This window comes from Schistocerca americana, chromosome 2 (assembly GCF_021461395.2).
Source record: "Schistocerca americana isolate TAMUIC-IGC-003095 chromosome 2, iqSchAmer2.1, whole genome shotgun sequence".
NCBI lineage: Eukaryota > Metazoa > Arthropoda > Insecta > Orthoptera > Acrididae > Schistocerca > Schistocerca americana.
Genome location: NC_060120.1, coordinates 546,984,185 through 547,008,803, shown reverse-complemented (window position 1 = coordinate 547,008,803; position 24,619 = coordinate 546,984,185). Strand labels below are relative to the sequence as shown.

Sequence of the window (24,619 nt, the reverse complement as noted above, 5' to 3'; positions counted from 1 at the left end):
AATTATAGGACTATACGTGCCGATTTGAGCAAGTTTTACTTACTTAAGCTCGCTGAGCGCCTCGTGACGTAATGCAACATCAGACCTTCTGGAGAATGAAGACAAAATTATAGCGTTACGTTAATGTTCATGAGGTAACGTACCAGTATGAATGGCACCCAGCTGCAGTTGTTGAAATCGGCACATTTCATGAGTAGTCCGTAATTTCCGTGTCATTGTCGTACACTAATAACATTTGAGAGCTATCAGTTGCAAAGATCTTGCTCTCCCTCACACGAATTTCTTCCTTCGGCCGCATTGCCCACCTATACCATATACGTTATAGTTATGTTGTGAATGCATGTGTGTATACGCGAACCCAGAAGCAAGGATGCTCCTTACTTCAGTGGAGACATATTTTGTGAACATAGTATAATAATTTTATAGTGCAATAAGTTGTGTTTGAATATGCCGGTAGTGGCGTCTTTTCCTCTGTTTGGAGACATTTAGAAACTAGCAAAGTTTTAATCAGTAATATGGGACCTCAGTACCAACTACAGTTTCGAAAACAGTGGCTTTCGGCCAATGAATTCAAAGATTGGATTTTGGAAGTTCCTTCGGATACTTCAAAAGCATGGTGCAAGTGTGATATTCAGAGCTAAAAGGTGGTGGTAGGAAAAACACACCAGTGCCTTATAGTCGCTCTCAACACCTCGCTCCCTAGCTTCTTCTGCGGCTTGGAACGTCAATACGGCGGCCGCTAGTAAGGGATCTCTCAGTTTTTTTTTGTGGTAGGCCCTACTTTAGTAATTAGATTTGCAAAGGAACAAAAGGTGCTGTGAATCTACAAACTTCCAGAAGAGGTACTGCAAAAAAGGTCAGTACAAAGGAGGCTTACGCTACAGGTCCAGCATTCATCCCTGGACCTTCTAGTTCTACTGGTACAATCGACTTCTTGGAGTACATGCCCGAATACTATTATTTTTCATACACAGAAACTTTGGTGAGATTTTACATACTTTACGTAAAGAATTTCTGTATAGTACCTACTTCATACTTAAATATCGGCTACCTTTGTTGCATCATGTTGATGTACAGCATTGCAGTTACGATTACAATTTTATATTATACGGGATGCTCGGGAACAGTCTGAAAACCTCGTAAGGGTTTTGCAGGGCAGGTTTTGCTGAGAAGCAACTGTTAAGAAGAAAATTCGATACGTTGCGCCGTTTCCGAATTAATTAGCATTGAAGTTAGCCAACAAGGCAGTTTACGCGAGCAAATTCGAGCATCCCGCCAGAGAGGTGTCGCTAACGTTATTTTTGTTTGGTTTCCTAAAACCGAACAAGAGAGCGATACAAAAATTGGACATGGGACGGTAGTAAGGATCGAACTCGAGCCAAAGGCTGTGCAGTGTCGTGTGCTATCGTCTACAGTCTACACTATGAGAACAACTGGCACTAACTGCACGTGGCGGACCGCTTGCATTTTCTCGCAATTGCCGTATGGCTAACTTCAATTCTAGTTGACTCGGAAACGGTGCGACGTATCTAATTTTTTTCTTAACAATTATTCCTCAGCACAGTCTTCCCTGCAACACCCTTACAAGGTTTCCAGGCTGTTTTTGGCCACCATGTATAACTCAGTGGGGTAGCGAGGATTGTTTTTGCGGATAAAACTCCACAGAGCCCCACAGATAATGCGCAGTTACATTTATTGAACGGATTTATGGTCCACCCGGCGGAGGCCCTAGCCACACGGCAACGTGTTTATTTCATTATTGAGTAGTGCTGTAACATCAGTGTGCTTCTACCGTTTCTGATAGCGAAAGAGAAAAAAACTAGTGTCAATAAAATAAGCGAGCTTTTTAAAAAGTGAAGAACTACACAAAACCAAATCCTGTCAAAATTATTTTCATTCTGCAAGATTTCAATATGAGACTATATTTATCTTGCGATATTTATTATATCTTAGATTCTGCAATCAAATTTGAGCAGTTTTAGAGACGTCAATTACATCCAGCCTTTTTTGCTACAATAACGCCTTTTTAAGATGCCATCTAGCCATTATTTGAGAGTAACGGTTGTTAACACTGGCGGTGCAGAGCGGTGGCAGTCAGCGCCGACGTGTCGGGACTGCGATAACGCGTGGTAAAATAAAGTGAAAACACCAGCAGTCCTGACCACAGTTTTAGGAGGTTTTCCTTGGTTGTAAGACGAATGTTGGAAGTGTCCCCAACGTTCCCCACATTGCCATTTGGGTGACAGTAAGCCCAAACAACCCACAACCATGGAAAGGAGAAAGAACAACCACAGTTAGACTGACTGGGCAGACGCCATGTGTGACGGAGAGGGACGGTCGAGCATTACGGAGGTTAGGGGTAAAAAAAAAAAAAATCACATGAAATCAGTTAGTACCAACAGCCCAGCTAGCACAATGACTGTGCGTAGGGAGTTAAAAGAATTAGGGTACGATTCTCAAGCGCTCCTCATAAGCCACGCGGTTCTGTAGCCAGTGATAAGCGACGCTTGAGTTGGATTAAGGAATGACGCCTCTGGACTGTGGATGAATAAAACGGATGGTTTGGACTGATGACTCAGCGACACCCTGTCACAATCCATTGGAAGAGATGGGGGGCAAATCCCTGCTTGGCAAATTCCTGCCACCAGCTATAGTGCCAAAAGTGAAGTACGGAGGAGCTGGTGGTATGGTATGGAGGTATTTTTCATGTTTAGGGTGTGGTCTCCTTATTACACCTTAAAGAGAATGCTAAATGTGGAAGATATTGTGTACTGCTGTAGTAGAGAAACAGTTCGGAGATGATTATTGTAACAGCATGTCGATGCACGCTGTCATAAAGCAGCATCTACGAGGCAATGAGCTGTGTAATAACATTCTTGAAATGGACTGGCCTGCCCAGAGTCCCGACCTGAACCCAATGGAACACCTCTGGGAAGCGCTGGAACATCGACGTCTGCGGACCTCAGATTCTAACGTCACTACCTTCTCTTGTTTCGGCTCTTGAGGGGCTACCATTCCTCCACAGACATTCAGACCTCGCTGAAAGTGTCCCCAGCAGAGTTCAGGCCGTCGTAAATGTGTAGCGTGGACACACCCCATATTAATGTTCACTAATAGGTGTCCGGCTACTGTAGATCAGATAGAGTAAGAGCGCGGCGTAACAAACGACCCTGCCTCATCCCACCAGTACTTGCAACACTGTGGATCTGGCTGGACCTACTCTTATCTCCTTGTGTATCCCACTCCGAAAACAAACAAGAAAAAGTGCCTGACTGAAAATGGGTTGCCGTCAGGAAGAAAAGCGATTGTGTACTGTGTTACTACGCTGTCGAGATGTGACAAGTTTATTTTTCGCAAAAGTGTAATAGTTATTTACTGCCAAAGTATGCATTTGCGGCTTGTGAGTTCAGTTTAACACGTGGAAGGTCATTGTCCTCTGGAACAGAAAATTTTAGAGTTAGTTCTGAAATGGAGCCCATTTTCAGTGTGCCAAGAAGTTTTACTTCAATATAAACGCCAATCACCCAAAATGACGGAACATTGCGTTGGACGATAGCCTTTAGAAAACAGCCTTTACGTACAGACAACTTTATGCATTACGACTGAATTAAACTTGCCAGGACCAACAGACTTACTCGTTCCTGCAATAAGGTTTAGCCCCAATGTCTTGTTCAAAACGTAGTTGTTGAAACATACATTTTAGGAATGTTTAAGGCACGCACCATGCGTTACTTGTGGCTAAAGAGTGGCAGCAAGCTATGATATAACAGAATTGTAACGGTAAGCTACAAGTAGCTCGCACTGCTGAAGGGTGGAAATTCGTCTTCGTGAAAAGTTTGTTGTTCCGATTTTAATAACATGTTGGTCATCTCATCATTAAATGCAAATATAAAAAAATGGTTCAAATGGCTCTGAGCACTATGGGACTTAACTTCTGTGGTCATCAGTCCCCTGGAACTTAGAACTACTTACCTAACTAACTTATGGACATCACACACATCCATGCCCGAGGCAGGATTCGAACCTGCGACCGTAGCAGTCCCGCGGTTCCGGACTGCGCGCCTAGAACCACTAGACCACCGCGGCCGGCAAATGCAAATATAGATGAGATTGTTATCCAGCAATGGTTGTCAAATGGTAGATGATACACTAATGTCGTCATCACTCTACATAAAATCATGTTCAGATCTTTCCAGAGTGTAACACCGAGCGAGGTGGCGCAGTGGTTAGCACACTGGACTCGCATTCGGGAGGACGACGGTTCAATCCCGCGGCCGGCCATCCTGATTTAGGTTTTCTGTGATTTCCCTAGATCACTCCAGGCAAATGCCGGGATGGTTTCTTTGAAAGGGCACGGCCGACTTCCTTCCCCATCCTTCCCTAATCCGAGCTTGTGCTCCGTCTCTAATGACCTCATTGTCGACGGGACGTTAAACACCAATATCCTCCTACATATCCAGAGTGTAACAGTTTCTTATCCATGCGGCCTTAAGGGTAACATACACAGAATTCACGGGTAGTGTTAGAAAGGCAGTATTCTTGACTCATTATTTCAGCAACCAACTCAAGTTCATTTGCTTACGAAAAGATCAGTTGGTCAGTTCTAATTCTTAGGACCAGCTCTACTGAGCAAAGTTTCTCCCACTTCTCACGTGTTGACTGTCGCTACAAACGATCCCTGAACAAAATGAAGTGGTCAAAAAGAATGCACTGATTCTAAGACAAACAGTACTGTTGGCGACGTGAAGGTGTATGTCTGACACAATCCATATTAATGTCTCGCAGTTGAATGGCCAGAAGGTCTGACAATCACTCAACAGACCTAGATTCGTGGTTGTGGCATAGAATAGGGCCCACCCAGATTGGTGATAACTGAGAGGTTGCTTCAAGAAGTGCTCTGGTTCTCAGAATAGAAGTTGACGGTCGTCAGAGTGATGTTCAAATGGTTCAAATGGCTCTGAGCACTATGGGACTTAACTTCTGAGGTCATCAGTCCCCTAGAACTTAGAACTACTTAACTAACTTAAGGACATCACACACATCCATGCCCGAGGTAGGATTCGAACCTGCGGACCGAGCGAGGTGGCTAAGTGGTAGCACACTGGACTTGCATTTGGGAGGACGACGGTTCAATCCCGCGTCCGGCCATCCTGATTTAGGTTTTCCGTGATTTCCCTACATCGCTCCAGGCAAATGCTGGGGTGGTTCCTTTTAAAGGGCACGGCCGACTTCCTTCCCCATCCTTCCCTAATCCGATGTGACTGATGACCTCGCTGTTTGGTCTCTTCCCCCAAACAACCCAAATCGAACCTGCGACCGTAGCGGTCGCGCGGATCCAGACTGTAGCGCCTAGAACCGCACGGCCACGGAGTGACGCGTTGATCACATTTTCCACCAACATCGCCACGCTCTACGGCACTGTTATTATTGTTATTTGTATTGTATGGTATTACAGAGGGTGGATAAAAAAATTAGAAACATCAAAAACACAACACATTACCATGCCTAATACGGTGTAGGAAAACCGTTAAGATTTAAAACAGCTTCCACTCTTCCCAGAATGGATAATTACAGGCTTCGTAAGGTTTTCAAGGGAATCTCATACAATTCTTTCTGCCAAATGGTGGAAATTACAGGTAATTATGATGAAGGTGGATAGCGATCCGGCAGTCTTCTCTCCAAAGTACAACAGAAAGGTTCAATAATATTGAGATCTGGTGAGTGTAGTGGCCAGGGAAGATGCGACATTCATCCTCGTGCTTACAAAGCCAATCATGGGCAATGCGAACTGTGTGAACAGGAGCGCTGTCGTCTTGGAACACGATAACCATTGTGGAATAAACATTGTACCCTGGGACTGACCTATTCAGCCAAAATAGTTACATGATCCTTGGCGGTAATGCGACCTTGCAGAAAAACCATGGGGGCAATGGAATAGTACGATGTTGTGGCCTTCAGCCCAGAGAGTGATTTGATACAGCTCTCCATGCTACTCTGTCCTGTGCAAGCTTTTTCAACTCCGAGTACTACTGCAACCTACATCCTTCTCAATCTGTTTAGTGTATTCACGCCTTGGTGCCCCTCTACGATTTTTACCCTCCGTGCTTCCTTCCAATACTAACTTAATGATCCACTGATGTCCCAGAACGTGTCCTACCAAGCGATCCCTTCTTCTAGTGAAGTTGTACCATAAATTCCTCTTCTCCTCAATTCTATTCAGTACCTCCTCATTTTATCCGAAGACAGTAACTTGTTCTCGAAAGAACAGTTACTGTTGATGACCGTGCAGCTTTTCCCTGGAATAAATGATAACTAACTGAAAACCTCAGCTGCCGACAGGTGTTGTTGAAATACCTCGATGTGGACAGCTGAAAATGTGTGCCCTGCCATGTAAGCAGGAGGTCCCGGGTTCGAGTCCCGGTCGGGGCACACATATTCAGCTGTCCACATCGAGGTATATCAACAACATCTGTCGGCAGCTGAGGTTTTCAGTTAGTTATCATTTACCTCCTCATTAGGTGAGAGATCTACCAATCTAATCTTCAGCATTCTTCTACGCTGCCACATTTCGAAATCTTATATTCTCTTCTTGTCTAAACTATTTAATGTCCATGTTTCACTTCCATACTTGGTTACACTCCATACAAATACTTCCAGAAAAGACTTCCTGACACTTAAATCTGTACTAAGTTGTTGTTGTTGTTGTGGTCTTCAGTCTAGAGACTGGTTTGATCCAGCTCTCCATGCTACTCTATCCTGTGCAAGCTTCTTCATCTCCCAGTACCTACTGCAATCTACATCTTTCCGAAGCTGCTTACTGTATTAATCTCTTGGTCTCCCTCTACGATTTTTAACCTCCGCGTTGCCCTCCAGTACTAAATTGGTGATTCCTTGATGCCTCAGAATATGTCCTACCAAGCGATCCCTTCTTCTAGTCAAGTTGTGCCACAAATTTCTCTTCTCCCCAATTCTATTCAATATCTCCTCATTAGTTATGTGATCTATCGATCTAATCTTCAGCATTCTTCTACAGCACCACATTTCATCAGCTTCTATTCTCTTCTTGTCCAAACTATTTATCGCCCACGTTTCACTTCCATACATGGCCACGCCATACTTTCAGAAACAACTTCCTGACACTTAAATCCATACTCGATGTTAACAAATTTCTCTTCTTCAGAAACGCTTTCCTTGTCATTGCCAGTCTACATTTTATATCCTCTCTCATTTGACCATCATCAGTTATTTTCCTCCCCAAATAGCAAAACTCATTTACTACTTTAAGCGTCTCATTTCCTAATCTGATACCCTCAGCATCACCCAATTTAATTCGACTACATTCCATTATTCTCGTTTTGCTTTTGTTCATGTTCATCTTATATCCTTCTTTCAAGACACTGTCCATTCCGTTCAGCTGCTCTTCCAGGTCCTTTGTAGTCTCTGACAGAATTACAATGTCATTGGCGAACCTCAAAGTTTTTATTTCTTCTCCACAGATTTTAATTCCCACTCCGAATTTTTCTTTTGTTTCCTTTACTGCTTGCTCAATGTGCAGATTGAATAACATTGTGGTAGGCTACAATCCTGTCTCACTCCCTTCCCAACCACTGCTTCCCTTTCATGCCCCTCGACTCTTATAACTGCCATCTGGTTTCTGTACAAATTGTAAATAGCCTTTCGCTCCCTGTATTTTACCCCTGCCACCTTTAGAATCTGAAAGAGAGTATTCCAGTAAACATTGTCAAAAGCTTTCTCTAAGTCTACAAATGATAGAAAGGTAGGTTTGCCTTTCCTTAACCTACTTTCTAAGATAAGTGGTAGGGTCAGTATTGCCTCACGTTTTCCAACATTTCTACGGAATCCAAATTGATCTTCCCCGAGGTCGGCTTCTACCAGTTTTTCCATTCGTCTGTAAAGAGTTAATGTGTACTGTGATATGGCTGCCCAAATCACCACCCTTCAGCATGTTTCGTTCTTGGAACATAAACGCGGCTAGACGTTGGAAACAGTGTGAAACAAGACTCATCCGACCAAATGACTTTCTTCCATTGCTCCTCAATCCAGGATTTATGGCTTCGGCATCGCGTTTTCCTGTTACGGGCATTTGCATCACTCACGGGTGGCTGTGGAACTCCATCTCACACGTAATGTTCAGCTTCTTGAGTTTCGTGTCGTGTTGTTATGGTACTTACAGGGTTCGCGAGTGCTCCATTCAGTTCTGCAGTGACCTTTGCACCTGTCGTCCTCTTATTTCTCGCCACAATCCTCTTCAACGACCGTCTGTCACAACCACCCAATACATACCTTCGTCTGTGTCGTGACTCGGCGGATGATGTTTTTCCGCTTTGTATGCGATACGGGGCCTCTTGGATCACCAAACACTTAGGCTACCTTGGTTACAGATGTACCCACCATATGAGCACCAACAATTCGCCCACATTCTAATTCACTTAGATCCGACATAACGCACTCACAACCACACAGAACACTGTTCCGACCATGACTGACGCTTGCAACGTGTTAGAGACATTGCACAGGTTCGTTCTCAAGTAAAGCAGCGCAACGTGCAGGCATGGCTAGCGTCTGCATTTATTGCGATGTTCCCGTATTTTTGTCCAACCCCTTCATGTATACAATGTATTTACAAATTAATGTTAAGTCTAGATGGCAGCACAAAGTATGTCATTTCGCGCAAGCGTTTCTGACCGCCCTAAAATGCCTGGAGCGGACACGGGTGGGCTGGCCCATATGTCGTCCAGCGCAGAGCGCGAGACGACTCTACCGGTGGCTCGGTAGGTAAATGCTGGATTACGGACGCAAAGGTCTGGGGTAGAGTTCCTCACCCATCGTGAATCAAAAATCCCGATGAAATCTAAGAATTTTTCAACCTTCGCTAGATTTGTCGAATATTTGACTGTGTACGGCACTGTTTGACGTTTTTGTCAAACATAGAACGTGGTGACGCGTTTGAGAGAAATTTTGATCAACAGCAGACTTGACAATATGGTGGACGTTGTTTGTGTTGTTTTGCCACGTTTTGCGTAAAACAGTTTTAAAACAATTTATTACGCTCTGTCGTAAGTTTCCACAACTATGGAAACTACGATAAATGGTAAAAACATAACAGCGCTGGAGATTACCAAAATGGTAGAGGTGTTGCGTCTTTCCCAGGAAGAGTTGAAGAAGGAAATAAGTATTCTACACACAATGTACAAGCGGGTGTGCAATAAAATAAAATAAAATAAACGAAGCTCTCTGGTGCTTTCGTGGATGTTGTTTATTTCCCGCGTTGTGATATTTTAATGGACTGTCATAAGAAGACCAAGTAGAAGAGAATAAATGTTTCTTATACTTGTGACTTCTTTGTCAATGTGAGAGCGAAATAACTGCAACGAGTTACTAAAAGTTTTACTGTGCGTTTGCAGAAACTTAATATAATCATCTGATACATTATTTCCTTTAGCAGATTTTCATGGGTATATTTCTCTGCCAATTTCAATCATGGATCACCCTCGTCTTTTTTACTATTTCTTTTTTATGAACAGCGCTAAAGGCAATGCAAGAAATGCTTTGCCTGTATTGGTAGCCATTCCTACTAGTGTCAAAGCACTTCGCTAGTCGAACAGCGTCTGCTTCAGAAGTGAGTTTAAATTGGCAAACTTTGCTTGTACGTGCATGGGCCTTTTGACAAGTCCGTGGATGGAAAAGAGCAAATTTGGCAAACAAGTTTGATCGTGTACGGGGACCTTTAGAATTTTTATCTGTCACTTATCACTTCTTTCAGTTCCGGGGTAATGTTTGTTAATGTGAAAAATGCGCTGGGCTGCACCGAGGTTTGGAGTCCATATGAAATTGTAGGTATTACTATAAGTGACTGCAAGAGTTTTGGAGGCAGACGAGGCCAAGAGATTCTACTGCCTTGGAAACGCAATGAGACATGACGGAGGGAGCTAGGAGGACATAAAAACAGACTAGTACAGTTAAAGAAGACGTTTCTGGCCAAAATAAGTCTACTGACTTCAAACTGGTCTTAATTTGAGGAAACAATTTCTGAGAATGTAGTTTTGGAGTACAGCATTGGTTGGAAATGAATCATGAACTATGAGGAAACTGCGAGAGAAGAGAACAGAAGCATTTAAGACTTGGTGCAGTGGATCGATGTTAAAAATTAGGTTGACTGATAGGATAAGAAGTAAGAGGGTTCTCCGCAGAAATGGCGAGGAGAGAAACATGTAGAAAACATCTCCAGTAAGAACGGACTGTATGATAGAACATGTATTAAGGTATCGGGGAATAACTTCCATGGTAGTAGAGAGAGTTGTAGGGGGTAATATCAGTAGGAGAAGACAGAGGAATGTATCAAACAGTTAACTGAGGACGTCGGGTGAAAGTGCAAGACTGATGATAAGGTTGGCACAGGAGAGAAATTAGTGGTAGACATCAGACCGGTCAGAAGACTGATGGAAATAAAGTCAGTTCACAGGTCCAACCGGACCGTTCTATCACAGAACTGTGATGTTCAAGAAAACCTTCGGTTGCTGTCAGCTTTATCTTTTAGGTCTAGTAAAAACGTTTCGCTTAGCTCTGCCATCAATTTTAGGAGACTAGCACACTGATTTGACACAAGACGTGTGACAGCTCCAAATGCCGTGCATTATCTTCTTTTGCACCGCGTAGTGGAGCACCTAGACGTGTCATGGACTCGACAAGTCGCTGGAAATTCCCTGCAGAAATACTGGGGCATGCTGCCTCGATAGCCGTCCATAATTGCGAAAGTGCTGCCGGTGCACGATATTGTGCACGAACTGACCTGTCAATTATGTCCCGTAATGTTGGACGGGATTCATGTCGGGCGAACTGGGTGTCCAGATCATTCGCTTGTGTTATCCAGAACGTTCTACAATTGTGGCCCGGCGACATGGTTCATTGTCATCCATAAAAATTCCATTATTGTTTGGGAACATGAAATCTATGAACGGCTGCAAATGGTCTCCAAGTAGCCGAACAAGACCATTTGCAGTCAAGTATCGGTTCAGTTGGACCACAGGATCGAGTCCACATCATGTAAACACAGCCCACACCATTATGGAGCCACCACCAGCTTGCACAGAGCTTGTTGACAGCTTGGATCCATGACTTCGATTTGCGTCACACTTGAACCCGACCGTAAGCTCTTACCAAATGATATCGGGACTCATCTGACCAGGCCATTGGTTTTCAGTCGTCTAGAGTTGAATCGACATAGTCACAGGAGAGGCTCTGCAGGCAATGTGCCATTGGCAAAGGCACTTGTATCCGTCGTCTGGTGCCACTGCCCGTTACCGCAAATTTGGCAGCACTGTCACAACGGATACGTTCGTCGTACATCCTGTATGAATTTCAGTGATTATTTCACTAAGTGTTGCTTGTTTGTTAGCACTGACAACTCTATGCCAAAGCTGCTGCTCTCGCTCGTTAAGTGACGGCCGTCGGTCGCTGCGTTGTCCTTGGTGAGAGGTAATGTCTGAAGTTTGGTATTCTCGTCACACTCTTGGCACTGCTGTCCTGTGAATATTGAATTCCCTAACGATTCCCGAAATACAGAGGGGTCCAAAAAAACGTATCCACTGTTTAAAAGTCCATAACTTGCAAACTAATTGACGGAGTTGTCTCATTTTTGGTGAAAGTGTAGCTTAAAGTCCAATTTAAAGATATCACTGTAGGTGTTCGAAATGGTCACCATTAACATCCACACACAAACGATGCCGCCGAACTGCAGCACGAACTACTGACTGCAACGTGTTCGGTTGGATATTTGTACATGAATGTACGATGGATTCTCGAAGTTCATACAATGTGCGTCGCTTTTGTCGATAAACGACGTCCTTCAGTGTTCCACACAGGTAAAAGTCTAGAGGAGTTAGGTCTGGGGAACGTGGTGGATACTCCATAGCACCTCTATGGCCTATCCATCTTCCTGGTAGATTTTCGTCGAGATACGCCCTAACACGATTTGGTAGTGGGCTGGGGCACCATCTTGTTGAAAGTAAAGTCTTCCGTCTCCATACAAGTCTCGGATGGCAGGTAAAATGGATGTCTGAAGCTTCTGAAGGTACACCTCACCGGTAACAGTGCCGTCAAAGAAGAATGGCCCAATCAAGCCCCGGTAAGACAACCCACACCACACATTTACTCCTGGCAAATTCACGGCTTTGTCTACATGGACGTTCGGATTTTCGGCGGCCCAGTAGATGCAATTGTGGCGATTTACTGTACCATTGACTTCCTTTCATCGAATGTAAGCCTTGCGCCAGCCATGTTTACTCGAGTAACTAAAGTGCGCGTCATTTATGACGGCGGCCGGGTTTAGGTTTGTTCTGCGTATCTGACGTCACAAAACACAGTCAGCCAATGAACAGAGAACGACGTTGCCAGAGCTCGACTGCAGTGCAGAGAACGGACGAATGTCTTCAGTTTTAGTAACGTTCAGTCATAAATAAAGTAATTGAACAAAAGCAATGTCTTGATAGCAGACTTTCTTTTATAGAAAGTTTGGAAAAAGCATTATTTATACCAATTGCTTCATATTCTATTAATTAATTAAACCAAACAAGCAATAAGCCTCCTAATTCAGGCAATAGCAAGGAAAGGTGTTTGTATCATTCTCACTAACCGTTTTTTCGCAATAAAGAACAGCGGTAATTGGTTTAATTGTTTATTTCCTATTGTACTTCGATGAAACGTAATTCATAATCATACCAACAGTGTTTGTCGGTATTTTGCTTGATATTTAAAGTCCTTCGGTAGATATATTGAAGGACGAGCTGTGTTAGCGTGATGGTTAGTGTATGGCTGCTAAGCGAAAGGTTCTGAGTTCAAACCTTGATCGATGCTTAATATTTTCTTTATTTAAAAACAATATCGAAGTGTCTTACTTCATGAATTTTATTCATTTGAATGTAATTTTTTGAAATTTCTAGTGGCAACTAAAATCGACCATACGCTATGGACTTTTTACCTCTGCAAACTCTTCAAAATTTCGTGCAGTGGTTTACTACATCTATAACTGCGTTGATCATCGAAACAAAATTAAGTCATTTATGGGGGGAAGGTATCAGTCAAGAAGATGTGTAAAAATCAAATTTTTGGGCGAAATAGTTTTTGTGAAACCGAATGATAAAGTGTGTCAAAGCAGTCAAAACACCATGTGTCTGCACAGGCGAGCAGTGCAATCATGACAAAATCGCGCACATCGCGGAATGCGGGGAGCACGTCTCTGTAGCAGCGAAAGGGTTAATGCGGCCGTGGTGGCTTTACTTCATAAACTGCGCGCTCCCCCCTCCCCCCACCCCCCGCCCCCTAAACGTAAGTTTGCGAACTATACTATGGCGCTGCTTCTCTTGGCGCGTACAACTGGCAACGCAGCAATCTCCCGCGTCTGGGCGGGCATGCGCGAACCGCCAAGACAAAAGAATTGAACTATAGGTGCAACTAAGAACAAAACACTGACTATCTGGCGACTGTCATCTGACAAAACAAAACAACGCAATACAACGGTTGTGTGGCGGTTGCCGGAACTACAAACTATTACACTACCAAAAATGAGACAACTCCGTCAATTAGTTTGCCAGTTACGGATTTTTTAAACAGTGGATAAATTTTTTTGGACCCCTCTGTAGAATGTTCCATGCGTCTAGCTCCAACTACCATTCCGCGCTCAAATTCTGTTAATTCCTGTCGTGCGGCCTTTTTACATGAATCACCTGAGTAGAAATGACAGCTCCGCCAATGCACTGCCCTTTTATACCTTGTGTACGCGATAAACCGCCATCTCTATATGTGCATATCGCTGTCCCATGACTTTCGTTACCTCAGTGTATATTCTTTTCAAATCTGCTGACTGTCTTTGATATTCATGCGATACAGTATTGTACTAATTTGTGCCTCCTTGCAAGCAATGTTCTGTGCATGTCGTAGTTCATCAGGACTAGTTGGATGTAAATCGTATAGCTGCACCTGGAAAGGAAACGTTAGCGACAGCCGCAGACATTCGCACAAGCCCCGCCCATTTACCCCCCACCACACCAACCAAGAGCGCATCAACATGATCTTTGGTAGTACTCGTCGCTGTCGTGTTTTTGATCGTCGTTTTTTGTCCGCCACACCTACCAAGAGCGCATCAATATGGTCTTTGGTTGTCCTCGTCGCTGTCGTGTTTTTTTCGTCGTTTTTTTGTTTTACCGCGGTTGTTCATACTATCAGTGTTGTGCTGTTAGTACTTCTTAGCAGTTTGTGTAATACCGTCAAAATGAAACATAGATATGCACTCTGAATAAAGTTATCATACACAAGGTACCTAATCTTGACTGTTGTGGCCAACTGCCGTCAAAACTGATATCTAACAGACATTAAAGTACGATAACATGACACTGACGAAATTATGTACATATGTTTAACAATATGCAGCTCTAAAGCTCTCAAACACTGAAGAAGAACGCAAAGTAATCTCGTGTCTGCTATAAGCAAGCAGTCATAAGAGTTCACAAGTAAAAATTCACCCATTACACAGGCAAATATTAATGAAGAATGTCACTGTATAAATATCTAACTGCTTGCATTACGCATTTCTACATTATCCCACTCTTATATTCTTTAGTTTTAATGAGGTAATCAGAAACAAACCAAGACATCGATTTTGCCTTGTTTATGCACAACATTGTCTTTAGACAATCGAGATAATGGACAGCATCCTTGGCGATACTACCAGTTAATATTTCCCAACAGAATTTCGAACACTACGCGAGGTGACGGAAATTTGCGCTCACTGCAGTTAACAAATATCAGATTTTTTGATATAGTGCAGATGAAAGCTCATGAAATAAAAAAGACATTGTGGATACCATTTTTATTTTTCTTTCTCATTGATGATTTTTCAACTCGCATATTCAATGAACATATTTCTAATTCTTTTCACAATGGTTCCGGAAAAACTGTATTTCGTACTAACTACTGATTTTCTCCCTTGTTATGACTGGCATATCTGTGATACGAACAACTTTGATGTTGGAACATGCGGCAGACCATGGGCGGAGCTTAGGATATGGATTGGTGTGGAGGGGGGTGATTGGGCGGGACTTGTGCACCGTCCGGGGCTGTCGCTAACGTTACGTCACCCGGAAGCACCTTGCTTGTGGGCGGGGCTGTGCGATGCTGTGCGGCCAGGTACTTACCTCGTCGGCGAACAGGGGCGGCGAGCGGGTGTCGACGACTGCGTTAGCGACGGCGGGCAGCGAGTAACTCCGCATGTGCTGCCGGCTGCGCGACGGCGGCCGCCGCCGGTGCTTCGTCAACGTCTGCAACACACCAGCCGGGGGAGTCGAAAGACAGCCGGGAGTAAAGGCGTCTCTTAACACCCGAATAAACGGCTCCAGACACTGAAGCTCCAGGAAAGCTGTTACCTAGGGTTGTAAAACCACCGTAGGCTACCATAGACTATCATAAGCAGGCGTAGACTACGGTAGTTTTCCTAGTACACTACTGGCCATTAAAATTGCTACACCACGAAGATGACGTTCTACAGACGCGAATTTTAACCGACAAGAAGAAGATGCTGTGATGTGCAAATGATTAGCTTTCAGAGCATACACACAAGGTTGGCGCCGGTGGCGACACCTACAACGTGCTGACATGAGGAACGTTTCCAACCGATTTCTCATACACAAACAGGAGTTGACCGGCGTTGCCTGGTGAAACGTTGTTGTGACGCCTCGTGTAAGGAGGAGAAATGCGTACCATCACGTTTCCGACATTGATAGAGGTCGGATTGTAGCTTATCGCAATTGCGATTTATCGTGTCGCGACATTGCTGCTCGCGTCGGTCGAGATCCAATGACTGTTAGCAAAATATGGAATCGGTGGGTTCAGGAGGGTAATACGGAACGCCGTGCTGGATCCCAACGGCCTCGCATGACAGGCATCTTATCCACATGGCTGTAACGGATCGTGCAGTCACGTCTCGATCCCTGAGTCAACAGATGGGGACGTTTGCAAGACAACAACCATCTGCACGAACAGTTCGACGACATTTGCAGCAGCATGGACTATCAGCTCGGAGACCATGGCTTCGGTTACCCTTGACGCTGCATCACAGACAGGAGCGCCTGCGATGGCGTACTCAACGACGAACCTGGGTGCACGAATGGCAAAACGTCATTTTTTTTCGGATGAATCCAGGTTCTGTTTACAGCATCGTGATGGTCGCATCCGTGTTTGGCGACATCGCGGTGAACGCCCATTGGAAGCGTGTATTCATCATCGCCATACTGGCGTATCACCCGGCGTGGTGGTATGGGGTCCCATTGGTTACACGTCTCGGTCACCTCTTGTTCGCATTGATGGCACTTTGAACAGTGGACGTTACATTTCAGATGTGTTACGACCTGTGGCTCTACCCTCCATTCGATCCCTGCGAAACCCTACATACCAGCAGGATAATGCATGAGCACATGTTGCAAGTCCTGTACGGGCCTTTCTGCATACAGAAAATGTTCGACTGCTGCCCTGGCCAGCACATTCTCCAGATCTCTCACCAATTGAAAACGTCTGGTCAATGGTGGCCGAGCAACTGGCTCGTCACAATACGCCAGTCACTACTCTTGATGAACTGTGGAATCGTGTCGAAGCTGCATGGGCAGCTGTACCTGTACGCGCCATCCAAGCTCTGTTTGACTCAATGCCCAGGCGTATCAAGGCCGTTATTACGGCCACAGGTGGTTGTTCTGGGTACTGATTTCTCAGGATCTATGCACCCAAATTGCGTGAAAATGCAATCACATGTCAGTTCTAGTATAATATATTTGTCCAATGTATACCCGTTTATCATCTGCATTTCTTCTCGGTGTAGCAATTTTAATGGCGAGTAGTGTAAATTTGGCAAGTTAAGATCGCAACCGCATTACCTATATGTTAGGTATGTTGTATACCTACCGGGCGTTACCTCCTTTCGATCGCTTTGTTTGCGTATGCTATCGGTGTACTCTTAGGTTTCCCTAGAAACCGGAAGCGGTGAAAAGTCTAGAACAATGGTCGTCAAACTGCGGCCCCAGGGCCGCATACGGCCCGAAACAAGTGTTACTACGGCCCGGGCTACTCAGCCGTATATTATAGTAATATGCTTTCAGTAGCTAACAGCTGAATCCAGAAACTTGAACTAACGTTAATAATTTGTTGCTCAGTAACGAACAAAAAGTACTTACAGGGGTAGTAATATTTTAAGATGTGCTTAATTTTAACTGAAGTTGGTGAATTCGGCATTGAGCTAAGTTCATTGTTTGCGACAGTGGTAGAACGGTATATAGCGGGGCCACTGCGGGGTTAGTAGAAGTGAGAGGGGGAATATTTTGTTGTTTGTCTTCCAGAGCTGACAACCCACATTCGTGCGCAACCAGCACCGGCCAGCTACTGTGATGTAAAAGGTCAGACGGAAGTAGCGTTGATTCGTCAATGCGCAGTATAGAGATGGCCGTCTTCAAATATGGTACGTGTTTGTCCAAGCAGTACGAAATCAAGTCAAGTGTGTTATAATACAATGTAATGAATAAAAGATACATTACATTAAAAAGTTTTAGTAAACTTTTGTGGTCGTGTCTGTTATTTGCAGTTACTGTTATCAATTTATATAAATACTAAATTATGATTATGTAGGTTACCAAGTAATAGAAATATCGGTAGGGGAAAGTGTGGTCTAGTGGCCAGGTTTGGAAAAGTGGCCATTGCATGTTTTATGTCTCTAACAGTGTTACTGCCTGTCGAGAACTGGTCGCAATAATCCTAATACACAGGGCCATTGTTGTCATTAAGACTGATGGCGGAACTTTGTTCTGTCAGTTTTTTAGTAAATGTTTTGATTTTGATGCGTCTGGTATAAGGTAAGTCTTTTATATTATCCTTATTATCTCACACTCATAGAGAGTAGTAGTTTTCTACAGTATCAGTGTTTCAACAAAGTCCAAAAGCCTACACATGTAGCTGCTTGTTATTTATTTCATTTTGATAGTTTCTCCTGTGGAGCACTAACGCCCACATGGCGTCCGGTTAATATACTTTTATGTCCAGCATTGTATCCCTTTTAAAAATTTTGAATTAATTAAGTTATCTTTTTTCAACCGTATCTGTTCTATTTGGCCTAATACAAAAGTCCGATTGAAAACGGTCTGCAGCAGCCGCTTGGCATTGCTTCAGACACTAGGGTGCAAAAATGACTAGAAAATGTGGCCGCAAATCAGAACAAAAAACATGGGATCCTGTTGCGATGGCACAGACCACAGTACCCCCATAGGTACTAAAAATTGGTTCTTCAGAAAAACGTATGTAGTTCCAATACGTTATTTTTTTAACTTCAAAATATTTGGAATGCCATCTTATAACTTGTAATTTCAAAATTTGAACGTGGTATGCTTCTGTCCATAACGATGGTTTGGTGAAAACTGAATTTTTCTCCAATTCCCACCACCCCATACCAACCCCGTCTCCATCAAAAAAATTTGACGACCACTGGTCGAGAAACTGAATGCGGGTATGTAAAGGGCTGCGTAATCCTCGAATCATTTTTGTTCTGCATAATTATCCTCCTGTCCGTTACTTAAAAATAAACTGTATCTATAGTAAAACTAAAATTGTCAATGTTTAGTTCAGGTTTTGTTCGAAAACTGTTGATTTATAACGTGAAACAAAGAATGTTGTAAAAATTAAAAAAAAAATACAGATTCATTACATTGGCGACGCTAGGCGACGTAATTTACTCGTAAAGGATAAAATAAAGAACTGCGAAACAAAATCCAATCAAACATCGCTCCAATACTTCGTCGATCTTAGATAGAACATGTTTCTGATATTCATAAACAATTTTCGCACTTATCAATAATAATGGGAAACTCTTCTCTTTCATCATGATGATGAACGTTCTATTCAGTACACAATAACAACAATTATTACACAGATTTTTTTACATCTGTGTATGTAAACTGTACTTGTACCAAAAGTAATAGCTTTGGATACATAAATGCGCAGAAGTTATGCGCTCAACTAATTTTCATTACTTATAAAAGACATTTTATGTTTTGTAAGTATATAGTAAAATGCACAATGGAATAAGACTGTGGTTCTAATTATGTACAAAGCAAACAACCAAACAAACAAAATAAAATGTCGTTAGCTCCCAGACACTCTTACACATTCATTTATGTTCCTCTCCCTACCAGTGCTACCAATACTACCAGTAATCCTACCATTTACTATGTCATATACGTAGTGTACCTCACTGTAGGCTTCCGCCAACTAAATTTGACAAGAATAACGCAAAATTTACTGTCTCTCAATAATTTGGTAGTTATCTACTTGGTATTTTAATGGTAGATTACTTTTTTACTCAAGCACTAAGTATATTGCAATAGTATAGGCAAAATACGTCTTTTATGTTGTTAATGCGAAAACGGATGCCACCTCTTTGATTCAACGACATGAAATTACGAGGACTATGCGGAAAGTAAGGTCGCGAAATGGAAACCACAGTGAAAACCAAAACTTTTTTATTTGCAACAGTTTGCTACACCTTACAGCTATTTCTCTAAATAGACTCCGTTCCGACTTAAGACATCTGTCGTAGCGTTGTACCGATTTTCCAACGCCCTCGTCAAAGAAGGTAGCTACCTCCGCTTTCCGCCACTTCTCTACGCTGGTCTTCAGTTCGTTGTCTGTGCCAAAATGTTGTCATCACTGACAGCGGTTCGTGGAGCATCAGTGGGAGCCAAATCCAGGCTGTATGGCGGGTGACCAAACAATTCCCGCGGAAAACGCTGCAGGGGTGTCCTCGTTGCCCCTGCAATGTGGGGTTGCAAGGAATCAGGTGAAACCTCGCAGTGGGCACCCATACTTGGCGGGAGGCACTATTGATCTAGGCATCTTAATGTGCTCATAACTGAAAAGAGCGAAATGACGCGATCGACTGGTGTACTAGAGACACTGCCCACAACATTTGTGCAAAGCTTCATCGGATTTTTACTGTCGTTACCATTAAGCGACCTATTGGGCCTTCCTTTTCGAACAGCCCTTGCACATTCTCACAAGTTTAAACTCAGGGTAATCAATTGCAAAAAATATGGAGGAGGACAAAAAGTCAGAATATTTGAAAAAATGAGCTGGATATCCTTAATATCCCTCAAAAAAAAAAAAAAAAAAAAAAAAACAGGGAATAAAATTTTAAAAAAAGCTTATTCAACTTTGTTGTTATCTAGAAATATTTTTTTACAGAAAATCAGATACTTTAAGTTAACTGATTTATTGCATTACTGGCAACAGTTACGTCGAAGAAAATGTGTTTCGAAAGATACTTTTTTGCGTTTGTCGCCCAAAGTGTAGCCCAGGACCATTATATGACTAGATGAATGTGAGAAACCTCCTCAAACAAACCTCAAATTGACCGATAAAATCAACTGTTAGCAGCCTAGGATTGCAGCAAGGTAATCCTCGTCTCTCTTAATTTGTCACATTATTGTGCTGCATGCTAACCGGAACGCAGAAGTCGTAGCTTTGTGACTGCATGTGGTAGTGTACTGCAATGATAGACGTTGGGAAAGTTCCCAATCTGGAGAGAACATTTAGCGACATTGAAATGTCAACTTCTTTCCATTTTTTATAGTGCAGAAAATGGTATTTTGGTTTTTCTGCTGATGTGTTTTTGATTGATTATAGATGTACATACCTACAACATATGGTAACTGTATTCTTCCGAGTTTACTACAGTTAGTACGTTGTGTAAAAACTGAACGCAGAATTATCAAGTCGTCATGGGTTTTCTTTTTCCACAGACAAATGTTAAATTATCGTCGTGTCCGCGGACCCAACCGAATAGCGCGCGCGCCCTGCCGTCGCCTCGCTTGCCACAGTTTCCCGTCGTGACCGCCGGCGGCGCATGGCGTTGCCGCCGACCGAAGACGTCGCGCCATTGCTGAGCTGGGGCTTACAGCGCCCTCTGGCTACACGATATAACAGGAGCGCTGGCCCCGCGTCAGCTCGTTGCAGTCGTCAGTGCCGTCGTTCGTTGTCTGGTTAGCTAACTCGCTATGTGATTCAGTATTGTATAACGACTTAGGCCACGAATCAGGAATATTCTTTGGACACTAATTGGAACTGTATCTACGGTACACTCTTCGCTGTCAATAAAGCTAAGTAACTGTTTTATACTAGCTGGCGCTTATTTGTGACTAATCGTTTTCCTGCCACCAGATTTTAGTCACAACTTGGTCACGTCCTACTCCATATCCAAATTATGGTTGCCACTCCCGGGCAGCCATAAAAATTGTTATGATTCTGTTGTACATGAATGAGTGAGCGGGTCCCCGTGGGAATTGGTGACAGATGACAGGCACGTGTACAACAGCCATGTTTATGTCTTGGGCATCGGCGACGGAATACGCGCCCCTTGGTGTTATGTCGACTCCCTTCTGCAGCTCGTTGAGAGCGGAATGACGAAGCGACAAAATAAGATTGAAGACATCTGTGAAGGTTCGTATCTACTTTGACGGACCAGATCAGAGCCAAAACCGGAACTATATTAAGTAATCACCATAATTTCCCATCGGAGCCCAGTTCGAAACGAGTGTCCAGTCAGTGAGATTCCAGGCGCCGATGACCAGTGAAGGCGTGTCTGGAGACGCCGGAGGCAGCGGTGGGAGACCAAGCTGATTGCCGTTATACGGCACGACAGCCAGAAGTGGTTGTCTGAAGTGCCACATCATTTCACAGCAGGACCCCTCTCCTTGTCATCTGCGGCACTCTTACAGCACAGCGGTACATCGACGATATTCTGTGCCCCGTTTAGTCGCCCCTCATGGCGAGCCCTCCCGCACACGGCGGGGTCTCTACTGCTCGTCGTCGCGCTTGCCGAACCCTGCGTTGGCCAGCATGGTCGCCGGTTTTCTCCCCAATTGAGAACGTTAGGAGTATTATGGCCAGGATCCTCCAACCACCTTGGGATTTTGACTATCTAAAGCGCCAATTGGACAGAATTTAGAACGATATCCCTCAGGAGGTTATCCAACAACTCTCTCTCTCTCTCAATGCCAAGCCGAATAACTACTTGCATAACGACCAGAGGTAGACGGTTACTGACGAGCTCAATTTATGAAGCTCTTTCTCTTGAATAAATCATCCAATTTTTCTGAAATTTATGGGGACCTGCACTCGACAGTGGGTAGGTTTCGCCAACTGATACCCGTCGGCTCCCACAATGTGCGTGGTGCAGGCTGTGTTACTCGCTACGAGCTGAGAGTAGGACCGACTGTGCAGGTGCTGCCTTTGTTTCGTGTGACGTAGCGGAAACCGCGGCGCACCACCTCCACGTTGTCACTGGGGGGTGGATTGCGGAAGCTGCTGCTTGGCTGCATGCAGCACCACCACTCGAACCGGCCTCTTGCCCTTCGGACGTGAAATGACGCTTGTACCGAATGCAGTGTACGGTTACGAGTCTACATCTACATCGTTACTCTGCGATTCACACTTAAGTCCTGGCAGAGGGTTCATCGAACCATTTTCACACTACTTCTCTACCATTTCACTGTCGAATGGCGCGTGGGAAAAAGGAACACCTAAATCTTTCAGTTCGAGCTCTGATTTCTCTTATTTTATTATGATCATCATTTCTCCCTACGTAGGTGAGTGTCAACAAAATATTTTCGCATTCGGAAGAGAAAGTTGGTGATTGAAATTTCGTAAATAGATTTCGCTGCAAAGAAAACCGCCTTTGTTTCAGTGACCGCCACCCCAACTCGCGTATCATATACGAGGGAGGTTCAGAAAGTAACCTCCGATTGGTCACAGTGCGGGTTGTGGGGGGAGTAGCGGCGCCATCTGTGCGTTCACGCACTCAACAGGTCAGTCGGCATCAAGCCGTGGTCGAGTGAACGTCGTACCTGCGATAGTTTAGTTTTTGTGGCAGTTTGAAATGTGTGCTGCAATAGAAAACCCCGCCAAATGTGAAGTGCGTGCTGTCATAAGGTTTTTTACAGGCAAAGGATATTCTGCAGCAGCTATTCATCGTGAGCTTTGTGCCGTGTACGGACCAAGAGTTATGAGTGAAGGAGTTGTCCGTGAATGGGTACGTTTATTTAAAAGTGGACGAGAAAACGTTCATGATGAAGAGAGGAGTGGTAGACCATCATTGGTGACTGACGAACTCGTTCAGACAGTTGATGCAAAAGTTCGTGAAAATCGACGTTTCTCAATGTCGGAGTTGTCTACTGGTTTTCCACAGATTTCTAAGACTCTCTTGTACGAGATAGTGACAGCAAGATTGGGTTACCGTAAGTTCTGTGCACGATGGGTGCCCAAAATTCTTACCGACCACCACAAAACTCAAAGAATGGCCTCTGCATTAGACTTTCTGTCACGTTATGAGGACGAAGGAGAACCATTGTTAAACAGAATCGTGACCGGTGACGAAACCTGGATTAAATACGTGAACCCTGAGACAAAAGAACAATCAAAGATGTGGGCACATTCAAATTCGCCTACCAAACCAAGAAAAGCCTCGCAAGATTTTTCTGCCAGAAAACTGATGGCAACGGTGTTTTGGGATGCCAAAGGGGTGTTGTTGGTTGAATTCATGGAACGTGGTACGACCATTAATCAAGACGTGTACTGTGAAACAATAAAAAGGTTACGACGGGCTATACAGAACAAACGCCGTGGTATGCTGACTTCCGGTATGGTTTTTTTGCACGATAACGCCCGTCCTCACTCTGCTCGCAGAACAACGGCCCTTCTTGAGTCCTTCAAGTGGGACGTTATCAACCATCCACCTTACAGCCCAGACCTGGCGCCAAGTGATTATCACCTCTTCATGCATTTGAAGAAATGGCTCGGTTCACAGCGGTTTGATGACGACGAAGAGCTCAAAGATGCTGTCACAGGCTGGCTCCAGGCACAAGCGGGTGATTTTTATGCAGAAGGAATTTCAAAGCTTGTGAAGAGATACGATAAGTGCCTCAATCGCTATGGAGACTATGTAGAAAAATAGTGCAAAGATGTAGTTGTAAGATGTATATATTAAAATATTTTTATTTAACTTGGTGTATTTTTTTAAATCAACCGGAGGTTACTTTCTGAACGGCCCTCGTAAGTGGCACTCTCACCCCTATTGCGCGATAACACGAAACGAGCTGCCCTTCTTCGCAGTTTTTCTATGTCCTCCGTCAAGCCTACCTAGTAAGGATCTCATATCGCGCAGCAATATTCTAGCAGAGGACGGACAATTGTAATGTAGGCTGTCTCTTTAGTGGGTTTGTCGCATCTTCTAAGTGTCCTGCCAACAAAGCGCAGTCTTTGTTTCTCCTTCCCCACAATATTATCTATGTGGTCTTTCCAATTTAAGTTTGCTCTTAATTGTAATTCCTAAGTATTTAGTCGAATTGACAGCCCTTACATTTGTGGGATTTACCGTATACCCAAAATTTATCGGATTTCTTTTAGTACCCATGTGGATGACCTCGCATTTTCCCCAGTTGGCCTCACAGTACCTTCCAAATACACAAGTGTTCGGAAAAACAGTAACGCCTCTGAACCAATTATGAGACACAAAACGTTT

At 43.8% G+C, this 24,619-nt stretch overlaps 1 protein-coding gene across 1 annotated transcript in view; it reads right to left on the bottom strand.

Moving 5' to 3' along the window:
* The window catches only part of LOC124595118 (inactive rhomboid protein 1), a 138,106-nt gene extending 122,779 nt beyond the window's left edge, over positions 1-15,327 (bottom strand). The window contains exon 1 of the mRNA XM_047133715.1: positions 15,210-15,327. Coding sequence (XP_046989671.1) covers positions 15,210-15,284 — 75 coding nt within the window. The 5' untranslated portion in view covers positions 15,285-15,327. The remainder of the gene's footprint in view (positions 1-15,209) is intronic.
* Positions 15,328-24,619: the final 9,292 nt, after the last annotated feature.